Source organism: Notothenia rossii (assembly GCF_949606895.1).
Source record: "Notothenia rossii genome assembly, chromosome: 3".
NCBI classification, from domain to species: domain Eukaryota; kingdom Metazoa; phylum Chordata; class Actinopteri; order Perciformes; family Nototheniidae; genus Notothenia; species Notothenia rossii.
Genome location: NC_136901.1, coordinates 36,312,894 through 36,339,034, shown reverse-complemented (window position 1 = coordinate 36,339,034; position 26,141 = coordinate 36,312,894). Strand labels below are relative to the sequence as shown.

The 26,141-nt window shown below is 37.7% G+C and overlaps 3 protein-coding genes across 3 annotated transcripts in view; all 3 read right to left on the bottom strand.

Moving 5' to 3' along the window:
• Nucleotides 1–21,953, bottom strand: part of LOC307032096 (uncharacterized protein) — a 30,471-nt gene extending 8,518 nt beyond the window's left edge. Inside the window, exon 1 of the mRNA XM_079669820.1 lies at nt 20,247–21,953. Within this exon, the coding sequence (XP_079525946.1) occupies nt 20,247–20,283 (37 nt within the window). The 5' untranslated portion in view covers nt 20,284–21,953. The remainder of the gene's footprint in view (nt 1–20,246) is intronic.
• Nucleotides 4,260–14,536, bottom strand: LOC307034516 (uncharacterized protein; the record flags this gene model as incomplete). Its single annotated transcript, XM_079673343.1, has 17 exons — nt 4,260–4,396; nt 4,899–5,156; nt 5,311–5,343; nt 5,458–7,636; nt 7,958–8,193; nt 8,299–8,390; nt 8,486–8,501; nt 8,758–8,805; nt 8,943–8,993; nt 9,098–9,189; nt 9,288–9,303; nt 9,427–9,546; nt 9,721–9,972; nt 10,266–10,358; nt 12,444–12,532; nt 13,843–13,868; nt 14,384–14,536. 13 exons carry the CDS (start codon nt 14,534–14,536, stop codon nt 8,084–8,086), a joined length of 1,158 nt encoding a protein of 385 aa, XP_079529469.1. The 3' UTR covers nt 4,260–4,396; nt 4,899–5,156; nt 5,311–5,343; nt 5,458–7,636; nt 7,958–8,083.
• Nucleotides 21,954–22,098: 145 nt separating the features above from the next.
• On the bottom strand, nt 22,099–25,855 carry LOC307032880 (uncharacterized protein; the record flags this gene model as incomplete). The annotated part of the gene is made up of 9 exons (XM_079671157.1): nt 22,099–22,484; nt 22,779–22,826; nt 22,965–23,015; nt 23,120–23,211; nt 23,307–23,322; nt 23,445–23,561; nt 24,880–25,053; nt 25,432–25,728; nt 25,840–25,855. The coding sequence occupies 9 exons, from the start codon at nt 25,853–25,855 to the stop codon at nt 22,477–22,479; spliced, it is 819 nt and encodes a 272-aa protein (XP_079527283.1). The 3' UTR covers nt 22,099–22,476.
• Nucleotides 25,856–26,141: the final 286 nt, after the last annotated feature.

The following is a 26,141-nucleotide window of genomic DNA, read 5'->3' as shown; positions in this document are numbered from 1 at the left end:
ATTTATTTAGACACTGCTGGCCTACAAAAGCATCTCAACCATTGCATGTAGTATTTGTATTACTCCATTTTAAACACAAATGAAATACTGTACCATTTCCAGCTTCTACCGGCCCTCCGATTGTTTCATAGAGACAACGATCACCTTCAGAGAAGTGAAAATTAAACCATGGTTACAACAATTTTTAATCACAATTAAGGCTAAGAGTTCAAAATAAATCATATTATTAAATCGGAGAAGGGCTGACCATGGAGGAGAGTAGAATATTCTGGCATGTTTTGAATTTCATCCTGGTTGATCCTGTGGTCTGGAGCAGGGCCCTGATTGGTGCTCTGAGATCTTGTGGGACATACACATGAAGATGATGAAGTGGATTGAATTTAACATATAACTGCTGTAATGTTCAAAATGAGATAAAAGAGGGTTGTACCGACCTGATGAAGACTGAATCTGATGAATACAAGAAACACTTAGTTACATTGTTTTTTATTTGCAAATGTTTCCAGTACATGTAATGTGTGATTTTGAGTAATTGTAGTTTAATTAATTTGATATCAGATGAAAAGGTTCTGACCTTTTGATTTTCTGTAGCGATATAGGAACAGCGGCGGGAGAATTATCAGTAAAACTCCACAAAGCAGCCCAACAGTCAACAGGACGGGAAATTGAGAAGCTTTTCCAGGCTGAGAAGCTGCTAATATAAATAACCTTAATTATTTTTATTTTTTTTGTATAATACTTTACTCAAAGCACTTCACAGGAACAGAGCTTCAAGGTCGGACCAAGCCTCAGAAATCTCTAAGATTAATAAACAATGACAATCAAAAAATGTATTAAAAACCTACATTCACACATTGACACATACATGTACATCTATGGAATATACAAAACTATACAAATACACTTACACATAAATCATAAATATTTACACACTTATTGGAACAAATTGACTAAATACACTATAAACCCCTGTTCACATATCTTATATTGTCAATGCTGCTCATGGAATCATGGCCATATGAATGTTGTATTACTGAATACAGAAATAAATACAAATATTTCTCTTAAGGCCCGGACACACCAAGCTGACACCAAAGAACTGACACAGACGGCACCCCGACTGTTGTGTCGCCTCGTGTCTCTGCGTCTTGGCTATGTGTCGCACTGGAACACACCGCAAAGACTTCAGCCGACGGCCAAGAAGCACGTACGAACTGCGCATGCGTGAGTGGCAATAACTCTCCTTACCACCAGGAGGCGGTAGTGTGTATTCGTCATTCAAAAGAGGCAACAACCGGAAGACGGTTGATAACTGAGAGAAGAAGAACAGACTGCGTGATATAAACAAACAACAAATAGCGTGTGCGTTCCATCTTCACTCTACAACAAGAAGCTCACGGGGCTTTCCCGAACCTGTGTCGAGAGCTGGATTTAAATGAAATCTCAGTAAAAAATAGTTTGTTTGGGTCCCTCACTTCCGTTTCGCTTCTTATGCACTGATTTGCTAGCTGAACAGCCAATCGGAGTGATTTCTTTTGCCGACAGCCTTTGGCCGATTGCCCACCGATTCGACATGTTGAATCGGTGGGTTTTTGGCCGAAAAGGTGTCGGCACGGCTGAAAAGACACGACGGTGCGGGACACACCAATCTGAGTAGGGCGTATCGACGCCCATCGACGGCCAAAATCGTCTTGGTGTGTCCAAGCCTTTACAAAAACAAAATTGTATAATTCAGTAATAACTGTATTTTTTAGCTCAGACTCAGCAACACATCATACAAAGAGGAAACTGTTCTTATCATACTCACATTTTACTGAGAACCAACTCTCTGGTGAGGTCCTATGTTCTGAATCTCTCTGTTTACATTTATAAAAGCCTTCGTCTGACTTTGACACTGCAGAGATGGTCAGCTCGCTTCTGGTATCGTTCTGGATGAGTTTGTCATTTTTATAGAAATCAACATTATAAACAGCAGTTTCATTATTTAACTTGCAGCTAAGAGTGACAGGAAGTCCCTCAGCCACAGGACGGACAGGGCTCACCAGGATAATATCATCATCTGAAAAAGAAAAAAAAATATGAAGGCTTTGTCAGAGACATCAGCTTTTGCAGATTTAATATGTTCAGATTTAATACATTCAGGCACAACTGGTCAAGTCTGGCAGAAGCTGAAATGTCAGGTAGATGTAAGAGGAAAGTCAAACGCATAGAGTATTATCTTTGATCTTTGAGAGGAGTGACCCTGGAATTGACTTATTTAATTAGCCTTTTTTTATAAAGTTTTATTCACTTTGAAGAGATGTTTGGCATCTCACCTTCACATTTCAAAACAATATAATACTTCAGAAAGAAGATTATAAATAATGTAAATTCACATAGTGACCTCATAGTGATGTTGACTGCATTACTGAACTCTCCTGTTTCAGACTCACACCAGAACACTCCACTGAGCCAGCTGCTGGTTATTGTGCATGTGGATCCAGTCATTGTCCCCTAGAGAGAACAGGGAAGAAAGTAGTCAGATTCCGAAAACATCATCACTCTCCACTCAGTGGAGTTTCCCTCACAGCTCAGTGACACAGGCGTTTTGGTGAAGTGCTGCACACTGTCAGGACTCACTGTGAGAGACGCTGCTGAATTCAAATCTGAAACACACAAAGAGGGGACATTTAAACCATGAAAACTGTAAGAGACAATACATTGGTCCAGCAAAACTGCCACTTAATTTACCCTGAAAAAACAAACGGGAACAAACTAAAGTAGGAGGAAAACAAAACTGAGGGAAACAATGCCCTTAATCTCACACCACTATATATTTTAAATATATGTATTGTCAATGTCTGAAACAATATTACCAGCAGATATATATCTTGAAACATATTCCCAACTAAAACAAACAAAGAAAACACTTATATTAATTAACAGTTATATCTACACTGAACAAAAATATAAATGCAAAACTTTTGTTTTTGCTCCCATTTTTCATGAGATGAACTCAAAGATCTAAAACATTTTCTACAATGTGCAGTTTTGCCTTATTGGGGGGGTCTGGTGGGGTCCGAAAACCCTAGGGTTAAACCCTAACCCTAACCCTAACATGTCACCCATTGAGCATGTTTGGGATGCTCTGGATCGGCGTATACGACAGCGTGTTCCAGTTCCTGCCAATATCCAGCAACTTAGCACAGCCTCAGGGTCTGGGGGGGTCTGGGGGGGTCCGAAAACCAGTCAGTATCTGGTGTGACCACCAATTGCCTCACGCAGTGCAACACATCTCCTTCGCATAGAGTTGATCAGGTTGTTGATTGTGGCCTGTGGAATGTTGGTCCACTCCTCTTCAATGGCTGTGCGATTCAGAGCATCCCAAACATGCTCAATGGGTGACATGTTAGGGGTAGGGTTTAACCCTAGGGTTTTCGGACCCCCCCAGACCCCCCCAATAAAGCAAAACTGCACGTTTCAGAGTGGCCTTTTATTGTGGCCAGCCTAAGGCACACCTGTGCAATAATCATGCTGTCTAATCAGCATCTTGATATGCCACACCTGTGAGGTGGGATGGATTATCTCGGCAAAGGAGAAGTGCTCACTATCACAGATTTGTTCAGATTTGTGAACAATATTTGAGAGAAATTGTTATTTTGTGTATATAGAAAAGGTTTTAGATCTTTGAGTTCATCTCATGAAAAATGGGAGCAAAAACAAAAGTGTTGCATTTATATTTTTGTTCAGTGTTACGATGTATTGTTGAAGCCTTATATTATTACGTTATGGATTTACAAAGTCTAAGGATTGAACCATGGCAAACAACAAAGTATGTGTCAGGATGAAAAGAGGGTCAGGAGATTATTTTGTGTTAAAATTCAGTCCAGAAGCTGAATCAGTCAATCATCATTTTGTTTTAGAGAACCGTTTTGAAAACTTAACTATGACTTGATGCTGGTGTAAAAGAAAGTTCCTAAAATAAGTGACTTTGTTCCATTTTGCAATAATCGAAAACTCAAAACAAACCTCAAGACCAGGCAAACTTTTACAAATACATCCGGTGGCCTAATGGTGGTACAGGTACAGAAAGATAAAGGAAGAACATACTGACCTCCAGACCAGACAAACTTAGGTTTGCTGTACGAACTGTAAACCACTGGATCCCCTCTTCCTGCTCTGCACACATATCCTGCTGTGTGTGTTTGTCCACCAATGATGAAGAGATCCTGTTCAGTCCCTTTCTCGCTGCCAGGTAGCAGCTCATAGCTGTAGGAGTAGTCTGACTTTTGGGGAACAGCCTTATACCAGTAGAAGCTCCAGCCAGCAGAAGGATGATCAACCCTGCAGTTCAGAGTTACTGAGGCTCCAGGACTCGGCCATGATGGAGACACAGTGAGGACAGGCTGAGGTCTTTCTGTTGGAAAGTGATTTCAGAGAATGAAAACATAATTTATAATTGGTGAGTTACATGTACTTATTGTATCCTATATATGTTCTACTAAAGTATAAAACAAAATAAGGGTGGACTAACCAGCATACTAGTTATACGTTTTTTTTGTATATACAGCAAAAAAAAGTTAACTGATGATACATGACTTACTGTAAGATACTATCAATGTGAGAAAAAAAATGTTTGTCACAGGTAATAAAGTATAACATGGTTTGTTGGTAAAGTGCTCTTATCACTGTCTTTCTTTTTTGTTCTTATTTTAATATTCTTGATTTTGTGATAACACAAACCACAGGATTTTAGAGTATACTTCACCTGCCTATACAGTATCAGTGTAGCTGGAATAATTTACAGATTATATATTAGAACTTGTCCCAACTGCATGTTCATATCAATATGGCTCATAAATAAATAAATAAATGCTTTTATTGAACTTGGTAATGGTGGTATTACTGTGATCACTTACCTGATACATTTAGATAGATTGTATTGCTTCTTTTTGTTGATCCCCCATGCAGAAAAAAACATTGTTATTCACCACTGTAGCCTGAAGTTGAGGGTAATTTATAGCTCTCATGTTTGCCGTAAGAGAGAAATTATTTTCCATTCCAGTGGATTGAGTAAAACCAGTCTCTGTCTTTGTCTCCTGTAATGTCACAATTCAAGGTCACAGACTCCCAGGGAAAAAAAGTGGTCCGGTTTGGCTCAATGGTCAACACAGCATCTAGAAACCATCACAAGATACAAAAAGTAAAATCTGTTTTCTTTTTTGTCAAAAAAGGCATAATACATTGACCAAATGGATGTTGTTTGGGAAGTTAAGTAGGTAGATTGTTCTTGAGTAAGTATACAAAAAAGAAAGACAATTATATTATTACCTTGAGCTTGTCCACAGTAAAGTAAATTCAGCACTGAAAAAAGTATGAAACTAAATCAGACATTATCAAACTGACAGAAATCAAACGTGTCATAACATCAGGCATTTAAGTTGTATCAATGGCAATTAAAACAAGAACAGTACTCACAGAAAATCCCCAGTAGGCAGAGCAAAGTGTGTCCCATCTTCACATCCAACACTGATAAACTGTTCCTCTGCTTTTGATAAGTATGTCTACTTTGTGTAAATAAAAGATAGAAACTGCAGCATATGAAGAAAAATCAGGAACTACAGAGAAACAAATGCAATGTAATATTGGAAAATCTGTTAAAAAGTACACAGTCTGGGCTTCCTTCCCTTTTACACAAAGCTCACACAACTGAACAGCTTTTAACGCAGCAAATGTTTTTGCACCTTGGTTTATGTTTATTCATCTAATGATGACGAGAGATAAGGTTTTAAAATATCCTTCCTGATAAGATCATCCTGTTGGCTGGTGCTGCACAAATGGTTAGTCATTATTGATGCTGCTATAAAGACTGCTGCATGAATAAAAAAAATAGTCATACTCACTTTATAATCCATCGGCCTTCTCACCAATATTTCATGTGGAAATGTGTGTAACAGCTTTAACCAAATAGTTAAACTGCAGTGTTAGAGTGTTCTGGAGAAATTCAAGTTTAAGTTTAGAAACAACCTCACCCACAGGAAGTCTCACCTAGTCTCTCTACCAGAAGTGAATGTGAAGAGAGACAAAGTCCTTCCCCCTACTCGAAATAGACTCGATCTAATTTAAGGGGGCAATATTTAATATCTATATAATTAGTAATAAAGCAATCATTTGAATACGGAAAATATTGTGTTTCTAGGCGCAAAATTGTATCACAACAGTTGTACATAGATGACTTAATGCAATAAGGATCAAAAATAACTAAATACCACAACACTTCAGGAGCTGTGAAGTTTTAAATGTGGAAGGTAGACAAAAATGTAAAGCTTCCACTTCCATGCATCAGAGCAAAGCTAAGGAAGTGAACCGTAAGCAGTCAATTGTTTAGTTATTAGTTAGGAGTTACATTTACATGACATCAGACCCTGCTGCCAGACCTCAGAAGGACTATTTGTGTAGAGTAGGTAAAGTATCAGATAAAGTAGTTTGACACCACCTTTTGGTCATATATCGAAAGAAAGCTTCAAATAAAACTGCTCAGTGACTGGAGAACAAGTCAAATAGAATATTCTCAGTAAAATACACTTAAATAAATTGGACAAACTAATGTTGGCTGTAGTGCATCAGTAGATTATCTTCTTCTATCTCTTTACATAGAAAATACTGTATGTTTATCCATGGACAATGTAGGAACAAAGTACCATATATTCACATTTTGAGATCATAAAGTGTAATTACTAGCAGAATATTAAGTGCATTAAGGGTTTTGGTTACAATTTTTTAATTGAAATGCCAATAATATGTTTGAAAAATATAAAATGTTCTGCCTTGTTTTCTCCCTGGACAGGTTTTACTGCTTTGATTGCATTGAAAGCATGAAATAAAGATAATACTTGTGGGTTGTTACTTCTCTTTTGGTGAGAAGCGTATGAGAAATGCCATGATGTTTTGAGTTATTTTGGTTAATCTGCTTCACACAATACAGAACGTTTGTATTATTAAAGATGAGATGGTAAAATAATCCAAGTTATATGTATTAATACAAAACAAAAAACGTGCCCCAAAACTCTGAAAGAAACAAATGCACTGTACAGAAGGTGTGTGCTTCAGTTCCTTTGAATCTGAACATCTTGTTTGACCTATTGGTGGCGCTGTGACTTCAGATGTTTTCGCTTTTGCAAGAGACTACTACTGCAGCTAAATTAAAGGCATTAGATAATTTGTTGGCACCCTGTGGTAGCATCTAGTAAGAATCATTCACTGAACAGTACATGCAGGTATAATCGCAATTGGGTGTTATTAATAATATATGTGTGTGTCCACTGTGTGCATCTACAGTGCTAAAGCATGTGTCCATACTGCATATATTAGTATCTGGCTCTAATATCACCAAATGTACAACAAGATTAGAGCTACATAATCTGAATTGGCCATGTAACAAATAATGTTGTAGTACAATGTTTTACTCTAAATATAAGTACACATAAAGTAAGTATAAAGTTGAATTGCAAAGCATTCAGCATGTAGAAAGGCCATTATTAAAAAGGCTCCAATTTACACAAAAGCAGCAAATACACTCAATTGCTGAAACAAGAATTTAGTTTTTCATGTTTTTATCCGCTCCATTGGTTCTGTCCATGAGGATGTCTTTATTGATCTGGAAGAAAACCAAAATAAATTAATATCATTGGGTCATTTCTGCTCATGTTACTGACTAGTGTGGTAATGCCAACTAATTTGTGTGTGAAAATATTTAAACTTGCCATTTATTAGTTACAATGTTTTAAGTAATGTTTCATTAAACCAAAATATGTCTGGAAAACAACATGCTGTTTATAAAAAGGCATTAAAATGCACAAAAAGTGTAAAAGCTTTATTTGGTGGATTTGATCATTGCTGAAACTGGCAAGCAGCACAGCACATTATAAAAGCTTTTAGTATATTCATATGTATTAAAGTGTTTTGTACTTGACTTTACCTGCAGCCACGTTTGACTAAAGGCTCTCTTCTGGTTCATTACTGGCACCTGTTAGAAGGATTAAAATAATGTATCAAAGGAGAATTCCTGTACTTTATTTAGACACTGCTGGCCTACAAAAGCATCTCAAATATTGCAAGTAGAATTTGTATTACTCCATGTTAAACACAAATGAAATACTTTACCATTTCCAGCTTCTACAGGCCCTCCTATTGTTTCATAGAGACAACGATCACCTACAGAGAAGTGAAAATCAAGCCATGGTTACACAAATCATTTTAATCACAATTAAGGATAAGAGTTACAAATAAATCATATTATTAAACCGGAGAAGGGCTGACCATGGAGGAGAGTAGAATATTCTGGCATGTTTTTAATTTCATCCTGGTGCATCATGTGGTCTGTAGCAGGGCCCTGATTGGTGCTCTGAGATCTTGTTGGACATACACATGAAGATGATGAAGTTGATTGAATTTAACATATAACTGCTGTAATGTTCAAAATGAGATAAAAGAGGGTTGTACCGACCTGATGAAGACTGAATCTGATGAATACAAGAAAAACGTAGTTACATTGTTTTTGAATTGCAAATGTTTCCGGTACATGTAATCTGTGATTTTTAGTGATTGTAGTTTAATTCATTTGATATCAGCTGTATAACAATGCACACAAAGTGTAAAAGCTTTATTTGGTGGATTTGCTCATTGCTTAAACTGGCAAGCAGCACAGCACATTATAAAAGCTTTTAGTATATTAATATGTACATTATATGTATTAAAGTGTTTTGTACTTGACTTTACCTGCAGCCACGTTTATGTAAAGGCTCTCTTCTGGTTCATTACTGGCACCTGTTAGAAGGATTAAAATAATGTATCAAAGGACAATTGCTGTACTTTATTTAGACACTGCTGGCCTATAAAAGCATCTCAAATATTGCATGTAGTATTTGTATTACTCCATGTTAAACACAAATTAAATACTGTACCATTTCCAGCTTCTACAGGCCCTCCGATTGTTTCATAGAGACAACGATCACCTGCAGAGAAGTGAAAATCAACCACGGTTACACAAATCATTTTAATCACAATTAAGGCCAAGATTTAAAAATAAATCATATTATTAAACCGGAGAAGGGCTGACCATGAAGGAGAGAAGAATATTCTGGCATGTTTTGAATTTCATCCTGGTTGATAATGTGGTCTGTAGCAGGGCCCTGATTGGTCCTCTGAGACCTGGTGGGCAAAACACAAGTAGTAAATGAAGTGGATTTATGAAAGGAACATATGAATGCTGTCCTTTTCAAAATAAAATAAAATAGAGTTGTACCAACCTGCTATAGCATGAATCTGTTTTTAAAAAAAAGAAGATATTTGCTGCTATGTTATTGTGCATTGCAAAGTGTTCTACTGTTAAAACAGTACGTGTGATTACATTAGAGTCAATCTTATATCAGAAGAAAATTAAATTACCTTTTGATTTTCTGTCGCGATACAGGAGCAGCAGCAGGAGAATAATCAGTAAAACTCCACAAAGCAGCCCAACGATCAGAATGACGGGAAATTGAGAGACTTTTCCATGCCCGGACGCTGCTATTATAAGTAATCTTTATTAATATTTATTTATATAAAAGGTTCCTGTTATAGATTAACTGTATAAAAATGTATCCTTCACAAACACAGTTTAATTCAGATAAAACTAAGCTTTCTTCATCTCAGACTGTAACACAGCTTACAAAAAAGGAAGTGTTTTTAAATCATACTTACATTTTACTGACAACCAACTCTTTGACGTCCAACCATCTGCTGAATCTCTCCGTTTGCATTTATAAAAGCCTTCGTCTGACTTTGACACTGCAGAGATGGTCAGCTCCCTTCTGTTATCGTTCTGGATGAGTTTGTCATTTTTATAGAAATCCACATTTTTAAGAGCAGTTTGTGTCTTTAACTTGCAGCTAAGAGTGACAGAACGTCCCTCAACTACAGGATGGACAGGACTCACCAGGATAATATCATCATCTGAAACAAAATCAAGGCTTTGTCAGAGACATCAGCTTTTGCAAATTTAATACGTTTATGCACCACTGGTCTAGTCTGGCAAAAGCTGAAATGTCAGGTAGATGTTTGAGGACATTAAAACACAGAATATTTTTTCTTGGATCTTTGAGGGGAGTAACCTGGAAATCACTTCGCAAATTGGCCTTTTTAAAAAGATTTTACTAATTTGAAGAGACTTTTGGCTAATGCTTGTCACATTCAAATTTTAAAACATAATACTTCAGAAACACACATTTTAAATAATTAAAACTCACCATCTTTAGTGATGTTGACTGCATTACTGAACTGTCCTGTTTCAGACTCACACCAGAACACTCCAGTAAGCCAGCGGTGAAGTAAATTGAGCACTGAAATACATTTGAAACGACATCAGACATTATCAAACTGACAAATATATCATAACCTCAGGCATTTAAAAAGTTGAATCAATGGTAACTAAAACTTGAAAAGTACTCACAGAATAACCCCAGCGTGCAGAGCAAAGTGTGTCCCATCTTCACATCCAACACTGACTCTCTGTCTCTTACACATACGTCCACTTTAACACTTGAAACAAATTGAGGAAGACTAACAGAGCACTGTGGGAGGAAATCTGATCTGATCTCAACATGAGCTCATTGGTATTTTACACATTTTCTAAGAATAACTAGTCTCTCTTTCCTTCCTGTTTTACGTTGGCATGACTACTTCATGCTCATGCCATGCAAATACATTTGAACTTCACTCTCTACCAAGATCCCACTTCAAAAAGACAGAGTAAATAGTCATTTTTGCTCAACTCATATCTCAGTAAAAATGGATGGCTGTATTATACTTGTGTTTCAAAGGCAGAGATGTTTAACGTCAACAGTTAGATGGTTCATCGAGACAACTGCAGAACAATTTAACCTCTTTTCATTCTTTACCTGACCTTTATTGCAATTGAGTCTAAAAACACAAGTAATAACAAGGGCAGATGATTCAAAGTGACACATTTTTGCTCACATCTCAGCTCTTGCACCTCTAAATTCCTTCTGTCTCCTCAAAGCATGACTGTACTGGATCCCCAAAATAAAAAGGGGGATGATGAAACAAATCAAACACCTTGTGAAAAGAAAAATCAAGGAGAAGCACTTCAGTAAATAAAGTTTATTGATGAAAAACAAAGCTTACTTTTTTTTAAATACACCTAGATTAAAGCCATATGATGTCTTTTCTTTCAATGCTTTGCTATTACATTAACTGTACAAAATACTGTCTGATGAATGGAGAGCAAAGCTGAAAATAAGGTTTAATAAACAAAGGTTTAGTTTTGATATGTTGTTTCCATTCGTCTTGTCCTTACAGAAGACATTGTTGAATCTGGAAGAAAACCAAAGAAGAAAGAGATTACAAATGATTTAAAGAATTAGGGTGTTTCATTAAATATTACTCCCATTTACAATACATTTAACAAAATATGAAATATATAAAGTGACTGATCCCAAAACGTACATGATGTTAAGCTGCATCTTTACCAAGAGCTGTTCCTGGTTTGAGTTCAGAATGGTGCAGGACTTGACTTCCCTATGAATTAAGAGATTATTATTATTTATTTCCTTACAGTATTCTCCCCAGTTAAAAATGAAAATGTAGTGGTATACATTTTCCTCACAAGAGGGTACAGTGATAGTTTGATAGAAGGAATTTGTCTTGGTGATTCACAACAGTTAAACCTGTACGGATACAGATGAATGAAAAGTAATATGTCCTGATGTTTAGTTCATGAATGCATAGAATTGTCAGAAAATAAACTTAACAAACATTGACAAAGTTATGTGTAGGATTTGAACATTGTTGACTTTGGCAACACCTTGTTGTGATTTTTTAATGGCGCCCTAGCAGGCAGCACGTAACCATATTAAAAGCTTAAAGTAAGTAGTATTTCATCATACCTGCAGCTGATGCCATCTGCACATGTGAGGAAACACAATCCTCCGGTTCATTTGTCATCCCTGTTTGACGGATCAGGAGAAAGCGTGAAAAGAAAATACTTTACTTAATTTAGGCACTGCTAGCCTACAAAAGCACCTTAATTATTGTATGTTATTACTACCTGAAATCAAACACTCACCCTTCTTAGAAATGTTTTTGAGCTCGATCACAGAATATGTTGCATCCGTGTATTCATCTGAAATATACAATTTATTTTATATTTAAAAGAGTGAACCTTGAATTGTAATATTCCAGTATTTATATTTACTATACTGTACCATTTGCAGGTTCTTCTGGGTCTCTGACTGTTTCATAGAGACAAGCATTATCTGAAGAGAAATCTAAATCAAACCAAATTCATATTAAAATCCCTCTATATGAACTCCTACATTTTTTTGAAACAACTAATGAAAATGGAAATGCTACTCAGTTTATATCGTTCACAATAAATTCAAAACGTATTAAGGATTCAGGCTGACCCTGGAGAACAGAAGCATATTCTCTTTGGTTAGTTTCGTCCTGGTTGATCATGTGGTCTGTAGCAGGGCCCTGATTGGTCCTCTGAGATCTGGTGGGCAAAACACATGTAGTAAATGAAGTGGATTTATTAAGGAACATATGACTGCTGTCATGTTCATAATAAAATAAAATAGAGTGTTGTACCAACCTGCTATAGCATGAATCTGTAAAAAAGAAGAAAGTACTACTTTATTATTTTGCATTGTGAAAGTGTCCTACTCTCAAAACAGTACATGTTATTACAACATAGTCAATCTTATATCAGAAGAAAATGATCTCACCTTTTGACTTTCTGTATGAATACAGGAACAGCAGCAGGAGAACAATCAGTAAAACTCCACAAAGCAGCCCAACGATCAGCAGGACGGGAAATGTTCCTGGCCCGGATGCTGCTATTATAAGTAATCTTTATTAATATTATATCTCTTTCCTGTAATAAATTTGCTTTATAAAACATTTATATTACACAAACACAGTTTAATTTAGAAGAAACTAAGCTTTCTTTATCTCACACTGTAACACAGCTTACAAAAAAGGAAGGTTTTTTTTTAAATCATACTCACATTTTACTGAGAACCAACTCTCTGGTGACGTCCAACCATCTGAATCTCTCTGTTTACATTTATAAAAGCCTTCGTCTGACTTTGACACTGCAGAGATGGTCAGCTCCCTTCTGGTATTGTTCTGGACGAGTTTGTCATTTTTATAGAAATCCACATTATATACATTTTCTGTCTTTAACTTGCAGCTAAGAGTGACAGGAAGTCCCTCAGCCACAGGACGGACAGGGCTCACCAGGATAATTTCACCATCTGAAAACAAATCAAAGAATATAAAGGCTTTGTCAGGGACATCAGCTTTTGCAGATTTAATACGTTTATGCACAACTGGCCTCGTCTGGCAGAAGCTGAAATGTCAGGTAGATGTTTGAGAACATTAAAACGCATAGAATATTATCGTCGATCTTTGAGAGAAGTAACCCTGGAAATCACTTCGCACATTGGACTTTTTTTTATAAAGTTTTACTAATTTGAAGAGAAGTTTGGCTAATGCTTGTCACCTTCACATTTCAAAAGAACATAATACTTCAGAAACAAACATTTTAAATAATTAAAACTCACCATCTTTAGTGATGTTGACTGCATTACTGAACTGTCCTGTTTCAGACTCACACCAGAACACTCCACTAACCCAGCTTCTGGTTATTGTGCATGTGGATCCAATCATTGTCCCCCAGGAAGAACAGCGATAAAGGTTGTCAGATTTCGAAAACCTCCTCACTCTCCACTCAGTGGAGTTTCCCTCACAGCTCAGTGACAGAGACGTTTTGGGGAAATGCTGCACACTGTCAGGACTCACTGTGAGAGACGCTGCTGAGTTAATATCTGAAACACACAAAGAGGGGGCATTTAAAACAGGCAAACGGTAAACGACAATGCATGCAAAAAGAGATCAAACAAGCCTAAAAAGGAATGTTTAATCCATGCATATATTGCATTTGTTGAAAGTAAAAAAATAATTGGTGTTGTTGGCTTTATGTTATATGCAAAAAAACAGTGATTCCGATTGACACAATATCAAAATAAAGTTGTCCATTTAAAAGTTGGGAGGGGGCAAATCAACTAAAGTAGGAGGAAAGACAACTGTCAGAAAATTATCTTATCTTAAAAGCTAAATCAGTCAGTCATTATTCTGTTTTAGAGAAAAAAATTGAAAACTGAACTATGACCTGATGCTGGTGTAAAAGAAAGTTCCCAAAATAAGTGACTTTATTCAATTTTGCAATAATGGAAAAGTCAAAACAACATGCCTCCAGAGCAGAAAAACTTTGATAAAGAAATGTTTTGGCCTAATAGTGATGCAAACTAAAGAAAGAAAGAAAAAGGAAGAACATACTGACCTCCAGACCAGACAAATTTAGGTTTGCTGTGCCAACAGTAAAACACTGGATCTCCTCTTCCTGCTCTGCACACATATCCTGCTGTGTGTTATTGTCCATCAATGATGAAGAGATGCTGTTCAGTCCCATTCTCTCTGCCAGGTAGCAGCTCATAGCTGTAGGAGTTGCTTGACATTTGGGGAACAGCCTTATACCAGTAGAAGCTCCAGCCAGCAGAAGGATGATCAACCCTGCAGTTCAGAGTTACTGAGGCTTCACTCGGCCATGATGGAGACACAGTGAGGACAGACTGAGGTGTGTCTGTTGGAAAGTGATTTAATGATAAGGTTATGATATATAATTGGTGCATTACATGCACTCATTGAATCCTACATATTTCTTGAATACAGTATTAAAAAAAAAATGTAAGTATGAACTGTACTTAAAGGTGGGGTATGTAAGTTTGAGAAACCGGCTCGAGATACACTTTTTGTTATATTCCAAAATATTTCATGTGCGCGTCCGTGTGTGTTGGAGGAGGGGCTCTGTAAGGAAGTGACAGATTTTTTCCGGTTGTGTATTTTCAAATTCTAGTGCACTCGAGCTGGTTTCTCCAAAATTACCTACTCCACCTTTAAATATAACAACCAAAATGGTAGTTATATTTATGTATTTCCCTTGCTTTCTTACAGTGCAGATGCTTTTCTGCTTGCTCTTGCCTCTGCTTACTTTTTATGCTGATTTTCCTATTCTTATTCTCTGAAAAATTCGAGCAGCGGCTCCTGGACATTAACTTATCACTGGGAAAGTTAATCTTCGTAAATAGACGGAGGGTTTCAGCCATATTTCAACATTTTTACGACGACCTCAGTCTTACAGTAAAGTGGCCTAGCAACAGCTAAAGCCTGGTAGGCTACTGCATGCTATTTAGCTTAAGCTAGTTGATAGCAAAATGCCTCCGTTCTCTACAGATGACTTCCACAAACTTCTACAGAAGATGGCTGTGTTGGAAATGAAAATGCAACGGTTGGAAGTTAACGTGGAAGTGAATGGACTGTGTCGTGGGAATGACACCACTTTACCAGTGTTGCAAAATAAAGGAAAAGGGTATGCTAACTCACAGCTAGTTAGCAGCTACAAGGATTCCAAGGAACAGGAGGGCTGTGTACCGGGTAATACATCTACAAGTGGTAGTCCTCCCTGGAACTCTCTGGGTGCAAAGCCTAAGAGTAAATCATTTCCATGGAATTTGGGAGGACGAATAACAGGCAGAGCCCAGCGCTCTGAAATCTGTGATGCGACCGGCTGGCCTGCATTGCTATCACCCAGGAAGTGCGCCTCTTCGACCCCTATTCATACTAGGAAACAGCCATGGACAGCTGCTAAAGGGAGAACTACAAACAATCCTCCTAAACCACCAAGTGTGCCAATCCAGAACAGATACGCTCCGCTGACAGAGAACCGGAGATCTCTTTCTGATGACCTGGATAACCTGTCCTCTTCACACAGCAGGGTAAGGACCAATAGCTACTCCAAAAGTAAAAGGCTAGAGGGAAAGCTAATGACTGGGCCTGAAACTCTGATTGTGGGTGACTCTGCTGTAAGAGATGTAAAAAGTCTGTGTAGTAAGAACAACACCAAAGTACTCTGTTTTCCCAAGGATACGGTCTCTGACTTGGCTGAGAAGATCCTGCATATTGGGGCTGAACATCCGACTGTGAAGAATGTGGTACTGCACAATGGAACAAATTATGTTGTGAAACAACAGTCAGAAATGCTGAAAGAATACTTGAAATGTTTGTTGGAAACTGTCAGCTCTCTAAATGCAGAGGTGTTCATTAGTGGCCCTCTACCGCCAGTCAGAAGAGGAGTGGAGAGATTCAACAGACTGTTTGCACTGAACACCTGGCTTTGAACTGCCTGTACTGACCATTCTGTCCATTTTATTGACAATTTTAACTTTTTCTGGGATCGCAGACATCTTTATAAGGCAAATGGAGTTTGCCTGAACAAGTCAGGAGTGAAATTGTTTATCTCTAACATATTCAACTGCCTGCGTCATCAATCTGTTCCCTCTGCCAAGGACAAGCGGCAAGAGGAATTAAAACAGGAGAAAGACACAACACATCGCGCAGAATACCTTGAAGAAGTATCACTGCACCCGCCTGAGGAATGTTCTGATTATGGGAGACCTATGACACAAATGGAGGAGTCTCCACTGCCCGTCACCCCCCCTGTCAACTCCTTTGAGGATACTCTTCATTCATCCCCCAGCTCTCTCTACTGTCCGCTCACCCCTTCACCCTCGCCCTCCCCCCTGGAGTTCAATGACCGCATGAAGGCGATACACAGGGTTGGCAGCATGTCCTTTACCCCCGCCCCTCAACGACGCCCACCAAAATCACCGAAGCAGAGACGCGCACCATCTCCCCCGGCTCCATCACCATGCCTACCACAATCATCCAAACCAAAACAATATAAGGAAGATGGAAGCAGATTTCCAAACCCCCCATCCAACAGTGTAGACCTCACCCTGCCCTCCTCTGATGAGAGGAGCAGGGTGGTGGGTCCTCCCTCCCCTTCAAAGCCTGATAGGGATGTGTGTGTACAAAATGCTGCAAACTGATATTTGCTGGGTCCAGGCTCAAGGGCGTATGGCACTCTCAACTTTTTCCAGGACATGCCAGGGCCCTGCCTGCCTGTAGCTTTGCCGATATCTGTGTTGATAGGTAATAGATTAAGAGCAGTGAATCATCTTAGATACAGGAAGCGCTCAAACGTTTGTGTGAGTTTATCAAATTTAGAAGTGATTCCATGTCAGCCACAGCTTGTTACAAAAAAACTGACTGATAGTGTGTTTAACGAACTTAAACTAGCTTTATTAAATGTCAGGTCTTTGGCAGGAAAAATATTTTTAATCAATGATTTTATCACTGAGCACAATCTTGATTTTATGTTTCTAACAGAAACTTCGATTGAACAAAATAACAGTGCAACTGTTCTTATCGAATCAACCCCTCCCAACTTGAAAGAATGCATAAGATAGGGGGTGGAGTTGCTATTTTGTTCAATGATTCCCTTCAATGCAGGAAGACATCTTATGGGAACTTTGCTTCTTTTGAATATGTGGCCCTTCAGCTGAAATGCTCCTCTCGAGCTCTGTTCCTAAATATCTATAGGCCACCCAAATACTGTGCAAGCTTTTTTGATGATTTTACCGAGTTGCTGTCTATAGTGTGTATTGACTTTGACCGTTTAGTCATTGTTGGTGATTTTAACATCCATGTTGACAACCCCCAGGACAGAGGGGCTAAATAACTGTTTTGTGTTCTTGATAGCTATGGACTAACTCAGCATGTGACGGAGCCCACGCACAATAAGGGGCACACTCTGGACTTAATTATCTCAAAGGGTCTGAATATCTCTAAGGTTGTGGTGACTGATGTGGCACTCTCTGACCATTCCTGTGTTTTCTTTGAGAGCTCTATTTCTGTTCACAAAAATGTTCAAAAAGAGGTAACCACAAAGCGATATTTAACTGAAAATACTTGGGAAATGTTTACTCAGAATTTTTCTTCCACACTCGCCCCTGCTAACATTTCAGTAAATGAGCTAGTAGATCATTTGAATTCAAAAATTCAAAATGTTATAGATGCCATTGCTCCAACTAAGGTAAAGGAAGTGTCTGGCAAGAAAATATCTCCATGGAGAAAGGCCATGACCGTGAGAAGAGAAAAGAAAAAAGAGAGTGTCGAAAAGCTGAACGCAGGTGGCGAAAAACAAATCTCCAGGTTCACTTGGAAATCTATAAAGAGACACTTGGCCTTTATAATTTGGAATCGAAAAACGCACGACAGTCTTTCTTCTCTGAAATCATTAACAAAAACAAAAACAAGAGGGGTACCTCAAGGCTCCATCTTGGGGCCTCTTCTCTTTAACATCTACATGCTACCAATGGCTCAGATAATGAAGAACAACAAAATAAGTTACCATAGCTATGCAGATGACACACAAATGTACGTAACAATTTCACCAGGAGACTATTCTCCAATTCAAAGACTGAGTAAGTGCATTGAACAAATCAATGACTGGATGTGTCAGAACTTTCTCCAATTAAACAAGGACAAAACTGAGGTAATGGTTTTTGGAGCCAAGGCAGAACGTATAAAAGTTAGCACTGAGCTTCAGTCTGCAATGTTCAAAACAACAGATAAAGCCAGAAATATAGGTGTAGTCATGGACTCTGACCTGAGTTTCAACAATCACATTAAAACAGTTACTAAATCAGCTTACTATCACCTAAAGAACATATCTAGGATTAAAAGACTAATGTCAAAGCAGGATTAGGAAAAACGTGTCCATGCTTTTATCTTCAGTAGACTGGACTACTGCAATAGTGTCTTCACAGGTCTCACAAAAAAATATATTAGAAAGCTTCAGCTGATTCAGAACGCTGCTGCTCGAGTCCTCACTAACACTAAGAAAGTGGATCACATCACTCCAGTTCTGAAGTCTTTACACTGGCTTCCTGTGTGTTAAAGAATAGATTTCAAAATACTGCTGCTGGTTTATAAAGCTTTGAATGGTTTAGGCCCAAAATACATTTCTGACCTCCTGCTAAATTTTGAACCATCCAGATCTCTCAGGTCTTTAGGGACGAGTCAGCTTTCTGTCCCCAGAGTCAGAACTAAACATGGAGAAGCAGCGTTCAGTTATTATGCTCCAAATATCTGGAACAAACTCCCAGAAACCTGCAGGTCCGCTGCAACTCTGACTACTTTTAAATCCAGGCTGAAGACTTTTCTTTTTGTCGCTGCTTTTAATTGAACTATTCATATCTTAGACTGCACTGTAACTTTTATCCATGTATTTTTTCTTTTAATGTTTATTTTATTAACTTTTCTTTTTAATGACTGATTTTAAATGCCATTTTCTTAATGTCTTTCATTTTTTGTAAACCACTTTGAATTGCCTTGTGTTGAAAAGTGCTATATAAATAAACTTGCCTTGCCTTGCCTATATAATACTAGATATAATTGTTTTGTTTATATACAGTAAAAAAAAGTCAACTGATGATAAATGACTTACTGTCAATGTGAAAACGATCCATTTGACACAGGTAATAAAGTATAACAAGGTTTGTTAGTGAAGTATTATCTTTATGTAAATGATTTGATATAAGATGCTTGATTTTGTGATAACACAAAGCACAGGATGGTATAAATCACCTGCCTATACAGCATCAGTGGAGTGGAAAAAATGCTTTTATTGAACTTGACCATGGTGTTATCACTTTGATCACTTACCTGATACAGTTAGATAGATTTTATTGCTTATTTTTGTTGATCCCCCGAGCAGAAAAAAACATTGGTATTCACCACTGTAGCCTGAAGCTAGAGAGGGTAATTTAAAGCTCTCATGTGTCTGGTAAGAGATAAATTCTCGACCATCCCTTTGGATTGAGTAAAACCAGTCGCTGTCTTTGTCTCCTGTAATGTCACACTTGAAGGTAACAGACTCTCCAGTAAAAAAAACAGTCCAGTTTGGCTCAATGGTCAGCACAGCATCTAGAAACCATCACAAGAAACATAAAGTAAAATGTGTTTTCTTTTTCTGTAAACATTTGTAATAAATCGACAAAACAAAAAAGAGGATGTTGTTTGGAGAGTTACATAGGTAGATTTTCGCTTTACTTATACATTAGTAAACAACAAGAAAGAAAATGTTATAATTACCTTGAGCTTGTCCACGGTAAAGTAAATTCACCACTGAAACAAGTATGAAACTACATCAGACATTATCAAACTGACAGAAATCAAACGTATCATAACATCAGGCATTTAAACGTTGAATTAATGGAAATTAAAACATTAAAAGTACTCACAGAAAAACCCCAGCAGAGAGAGCAAAGTGTGTCCCATCTTCACATCCAACACTGATAATCTGTTCCTCTGTTTCAAAGAAAATCTTCTACTTTGTGTAAATAGAAAGATCGAAACTGCAGCATATGAAGAGAAATCAGGAACTACAGAGAAACAAATGTAATGCAATATTGGACAATTAAGTTGTTTTCTAACTTCTTTGCACGGCCTGGACTTCCTTCACTTTTACACAAAGCTCACACAACTGAACAGATTTTAACACAGCACATTTTGTACACCTTCGTTTAGGTATCCTGTAATGATGAACAGAGATAAGGTATTCAATTATCCTTCCTAACATAGATCATACTGTGGGCTCGTGCTTCTGCACAAATGGTCAGTAATTATTGATGCTTCTCTAAAGACTGCTGTATAAAGTATTTCTAGAAAAAATAGTACATACAGTTTTCAGAAGGAGATACAATTGCAGGCGTCATACTCACTTTATAATCCATGGGCCTTCTCACCAATATGTCATATGAACATGTGTGTAACAGCTTTACCCAAATAGTTGAAATGCAGAGCTGGAGTGTTCTGGAGGAATTCAACTTTAAGTGTAGAAACAACCTCACCCACAGGAAGTCTCTCAAAGTCTCTTTACCAGAAGTGAATCTGAAGAGAGTCAAAGTCAAAGTCATGCCCCCTCCTCGAGATAGAAGCTATCTACTTTAAGGGGCCATAATTCCATATATACATCATCAGTAATGAAGCAATCATTTAATACAGAAAATATGTTTTGGCGAGGCGGAACATTGTATCACAACAGTTGTACATAGATGTCTTAATGCCATAATAATGATCTAAATAAATAAATACCACAACACTTCAGTAGCTGTGAAGTTTTAAATCTCGTGGAAAGCTTCTACTTCCATGCATCAGAGCAAAGCTAAGAAAGTGAACCGTAAGCAGTCAATGGTTTAGTTATTAGTTAGGGAGTTACATTTACATGACATCAGACCCTGGTGCCAGACTTCAGAAGGACTATTTGTGTAGAGTAGGTAAAGTATCAGATAAAGTAGTTTGACACCACCTTGTGGTCATATATCGAAAGAAAGCTTCAAATAGAACTGCTCAGTGACTGGAGAACAAGTAAAATAGAATATTCTCAGTAAAACATACATAAATTGGACAAATTAATGTTGGCTGTAGTTCGTCAGTAGATTCTCTTCTTCTATCTCTTTACATAGAGAATACTGTATGTTTATCCATGGACAATGTAGGAACACAGTACCAAATATTCACATTTTCAGATCATACAAGATAATAAAGTGTAAGTACTGTCAGAAAACATATTGTTTATTAAGTGCAAAAAGGGTTTTGGTTACCATTTTTTAATTTTAATGCCAATAATATGTTTGAAAATTATAAAATGTTCTGCGTTGTTTTCCTCCTGGACAGGCTTTACTGCTTTCATTTAATTGAAAGCATGAAATAAAGATAATACTTGTGGGTTGTTGTTTTTCTATTAGTGAGAAAATCCATCATTTTTTAATTATATTGGATAATCTGCATCAAATAATACAGAATTGTTGTATTATTAAAGATCAGATAAAATAATCCAAGTTATTTGTATTAATACAAAACAAAAACGTGCCCCAAAACTCTGAAAGAAACAAATACACTGTACAGAAGGTGTGTGTTTCAGTTCCTTTGAATCTGAACATCTTGTTTGACCTATTGGTGGCGCTGTGACTTCAGATGTTTTTTTGCTTTTGCAAGAGACTACTTCTGCAGGTAAATTAAAGGCATTAGATCATTTGTTGCCACCCTGTGGTAGCATCTAGTAAGAATCATTCGCTGAACAGTACATGCAGGTATAATTGCATTTGGGTTTTATTAATAATATATTTGTGTCAATGTGTGCATCTACAGTGCTAAAGCATGTGTCCATACTGCATATATTAGTATCTCACTCTAATATCACCAAATGTACAACAAGGTTAGAGCCACATGATCTGAATCAGATATGTAACAAATAAGGTTGTAGTACAATGTTTTACTCTAAATATAAGTACACAGAAAGTAAGTATACAGTTGAATTGCAAAGCATTCAGCATGTTCCTAGAAAGGCCATTATTAAAAAAAGGAACTGCTCTATTTACACAAAAGCAGCAAATACACTCAATTGCTGAACCAAGGATGTTGCTTTTCATGTTTTTATCCGCTCCATTTGTTCTGTCCATGAGGATGTCTTTATTGATCTGAAAGAAAACAAAAATGAGTTATTATCATTGGGTACTTTCTGCTCATGGTACTGTTTTTGAATACAACAATGTATGTTAAATCCAACTAATTTGTGTGTGAACATATTTAAATTTGCCATTTATTAGTTACAATGTTTTAAGTAATGTTCCATTAAACCAAAACATGTCTGGAAAACAGAAAGACATGAAAATGCACAAAAAGTATAAAACTGACAAGCAGCACAGCACATAATAAAAGCTTTTAGTATATTAATATGTATATGTATTAAAGTGTTTTTTACTTGACTTTACCTGCAGCCACGTTTATGTAAAGGCTCTCTTCTGGTTCATTACTGGAACCTGTTAGAAGGATTAAAAATAATGTATCAAAGGAGAATTCCTGTACTTTATTTAGACACTGCTAGCCTACAAAAGCATCTCAACCATTGCTTGTAGTATTTGTATTTCTCCATGTTAAACACAAATGAAATACTGTACCATTTCCAGCTTCTACCGGCCCTCCTGTTGTTTCATAGAGACAACGATCACCTACAGAGAAGCGAAAATCAACCACGGTTACACCAATCATTTTAATCACAATTAAGGCTAAGAGTTCAAAATAAATCATATTATTAAACCGGAGAAGGGCTGACCATGGAGGAGAGTAGAATATTCTGGCATGTTTTGAATTTCATCCTGGTTGATCATGTGGTCTGTAGCAGGGCCCTGATTGGTGCTCTGAGATCTTGTGGGACATACACATGAAGATGATGAAGGGTATTGAGTTTAACATATAACTGCTGTAATGTTCAAAATGAGATACAAGAGGGTTGTACCGACCTGATGAAGACTGAATCTGTTGAATACAAGAAAACTCGTTACATTGTTTTTGAATTGCAAATGTTTCCGGTACATGTAATGTGTGATTTTGAGTAATTATAGTTTAATTCATTTGATATCAGATGAAAAGGTTCTTACCTTTTGATTTTCTGTAGCGATACAGGAACAGCAGCGGGATAATTATCAGTAAAACTCCACAAAGCAGCCCAACAGTCAACAGGACGGGAAATTGAGAGGCTTTTCCAGGCCGAAAAGCTGCTAATATAAATAACCTTAATTATTATTTTTGTATATAACACTTTCCTCAAAGCACTTCACAGGACCAGAGCTTCAAGGAACGGACCAAGACTCAGAAATCTCTAGGATAAATAAACAATGACAATCAAAAAATCTTTTAAAAACCTATATTCACTGGTATAAATCAAATCAAATCTGTTTTTATTTATATAGCACATTTTTTTAAACGATTTTTGGTCGAGCCAAATGCTCGAACATGCAAATACATTACTACAATCGCAAACAGAAGACAATAAATTACAACAGCAAATATAAAAATCAAACACAGGGAAATATCATGAGTCGTGCTCCGCTCTGACTAGAAGGCCAGGGAGAAGAAGTGAGTTTTTAGTGTTGATTGATTTAAAAAAAAAAGAAAACTAGGGTCTGGGCCGACCTCACATGGAGGGGCAGAGTGTTCCAGAGCCTAGTGCCAGCTGCTGCGAAGGCTCGGTGCCCTCTGGTTTTGAGCCTGGTCTTGGACACTACCAGCAGCAGCTGGTCAGCCGACCTTAATGCTCTGGCTGGGGTGTAGCGATGGAGGAGTTCTGCCATATAGGCCGGAGCCAGCACATTTAGGGCTTTGAAAACAAATAAAAGGATTTTAAAATCAATACGGAACCTAATTGGAAGCCAGTGTAATGAGGCCAGAATTGGGGTGAAGTGGTGACGCTTTTTGTGGCCAGTGAGTAGACTTGCAGCTGCGTTCTGCACTAACTGCAGGCTAGTTAATAATAGTAGATAATTGACGCCTGGTCCATACCCACGTATAGAGCATTGCAATAATCCAACCTTGTGGTTACAAAGGCGTTAATAACCCTTTCCAGGTCTTTAAAAGATAAAACGACTTGGTCTTGGCAAATAGTCATATTTTAAAAAAGCAGGTCTTGACTACGGTGCTGACCTTATTATCACATTTAAAAGTGCTATTGAAGGTCACTCCAAGGTTCATGACAGAGGGGAGGATGTTTTTATTGAGGGAGCCCAGAATATCAACCGGAGAGGCTGGAGATTGGGGTCCAAAAAAGATGACCTCGGTCTTGTTCTCGTTGAGGTTGATGAAATGTTTGCTCAGCCAGGATTTGATCTCTGTCAAGCAGTCCATCAATAGCTGTAACAAGTTGACATTAGAATTGAAAGGCAGATCTGTACATCATCGGCGTAACAATGGAAGGGGATGTTGTGTTTTTGAGAATTTAACCTAGGGGCAGTATGTACAGTAGAAAAAGGATGGGGCCCAGAATCGAGCCTTGGGGAACCCCACAGGTAAGAGGGGCTTTGGCAGAGGAGAAGGCACCTAGCTGCAGTGAGAAGCTGCGGTCTGTCAGGTAGGACCTGAACCATGCAAGGGCAGAGCCTGTGATGCCTGCGGACTGTTCGAGACGCGACGACAGGATGCTATGGTCCACAGTGTCGAAGGCAGCTGTCAGGTCTAACAACACCAGGACAGCTGGGCTACCTGAGTCGGCGGCTAGGAGCAGATCATTAAAAACTCGTAAAAAGGGCTGTTTAAGTGCTGTGCATGGGTTTGAAGCAAGACTGAAACGTTTCATGAATGCCATGCATGGTTAAAAAAGACTGCACCTGGGTGTAAACTACTCTATATATATACACTATAAATCCCTGTTCACATATCTTATATTTTCAATGCTGCTCATGTAATCATGGTCATACTGTATGAATGTTTTAAGACTGAATACAGAACTGGAAAAATATATTTCTCTTACAAAAACTAAATTGTATAATTCAGAGGAAACTAAGACAACTTTGAATTCAGTAATAACTGTCTTTTTTAGCTCTGACTCAGCAACACATCTCAAAAAGAGGAAACAGTTTTTATTATACTCACATTTGACTGAGAACCAACTCTCTGATGAGGTCCTACCATCTACTGAATCTCTCCGTTTACATTTATAAAAGCCTTCGTCTGACTTTGACACTGCAGAGATGGTCAGCTCCCTTCTGTTATAATTCTGGATGAGTTTGTCATTTTTAAAGAAATCCACATCATAAAGAGCCGTTCCTGTCTTTAAATTGCAGCTAAGAGTGACAGGAAGTCCCTCAGCCACAGGACGGACAGGGCTCACCAGGATAATATCATCTGAAAAAAAATCAAAGAATATAAAGGCTTTGTCAGAGACATCAGCTTTTGCAGATTTAAAGGTCACCTATCATGCTATTTTTAGGCAATAGCATAGGTCTCAGATATATAAAAATATATTAAAAACATGTCTATGAAGTGTTTGGCTCAAAATACCACACAGATCAACCATTCTAGCCATGCCTCATATCCCTCTGTTTAACTTCCTGTTTCAAAAGTGCTGATTTTATGAATTATGAATTGATAAAAAAAAGGAGGGGGCTGAGTTCATGTGGGACCCGGCAGCTACTGTCTAAACTAAATACTGCCGTGATGAAACGCCATATCATGGATTATCAAGGATTATTTCTGAAACAGTATGGAACTCAAAGGCTTTCTCTCTTGCCGGTTATACCACAAGGTGAGTTCCTTTTTATTTCCTGCTTCTTCTTTTTTTTTTTATTATTTATTTAAAAAGG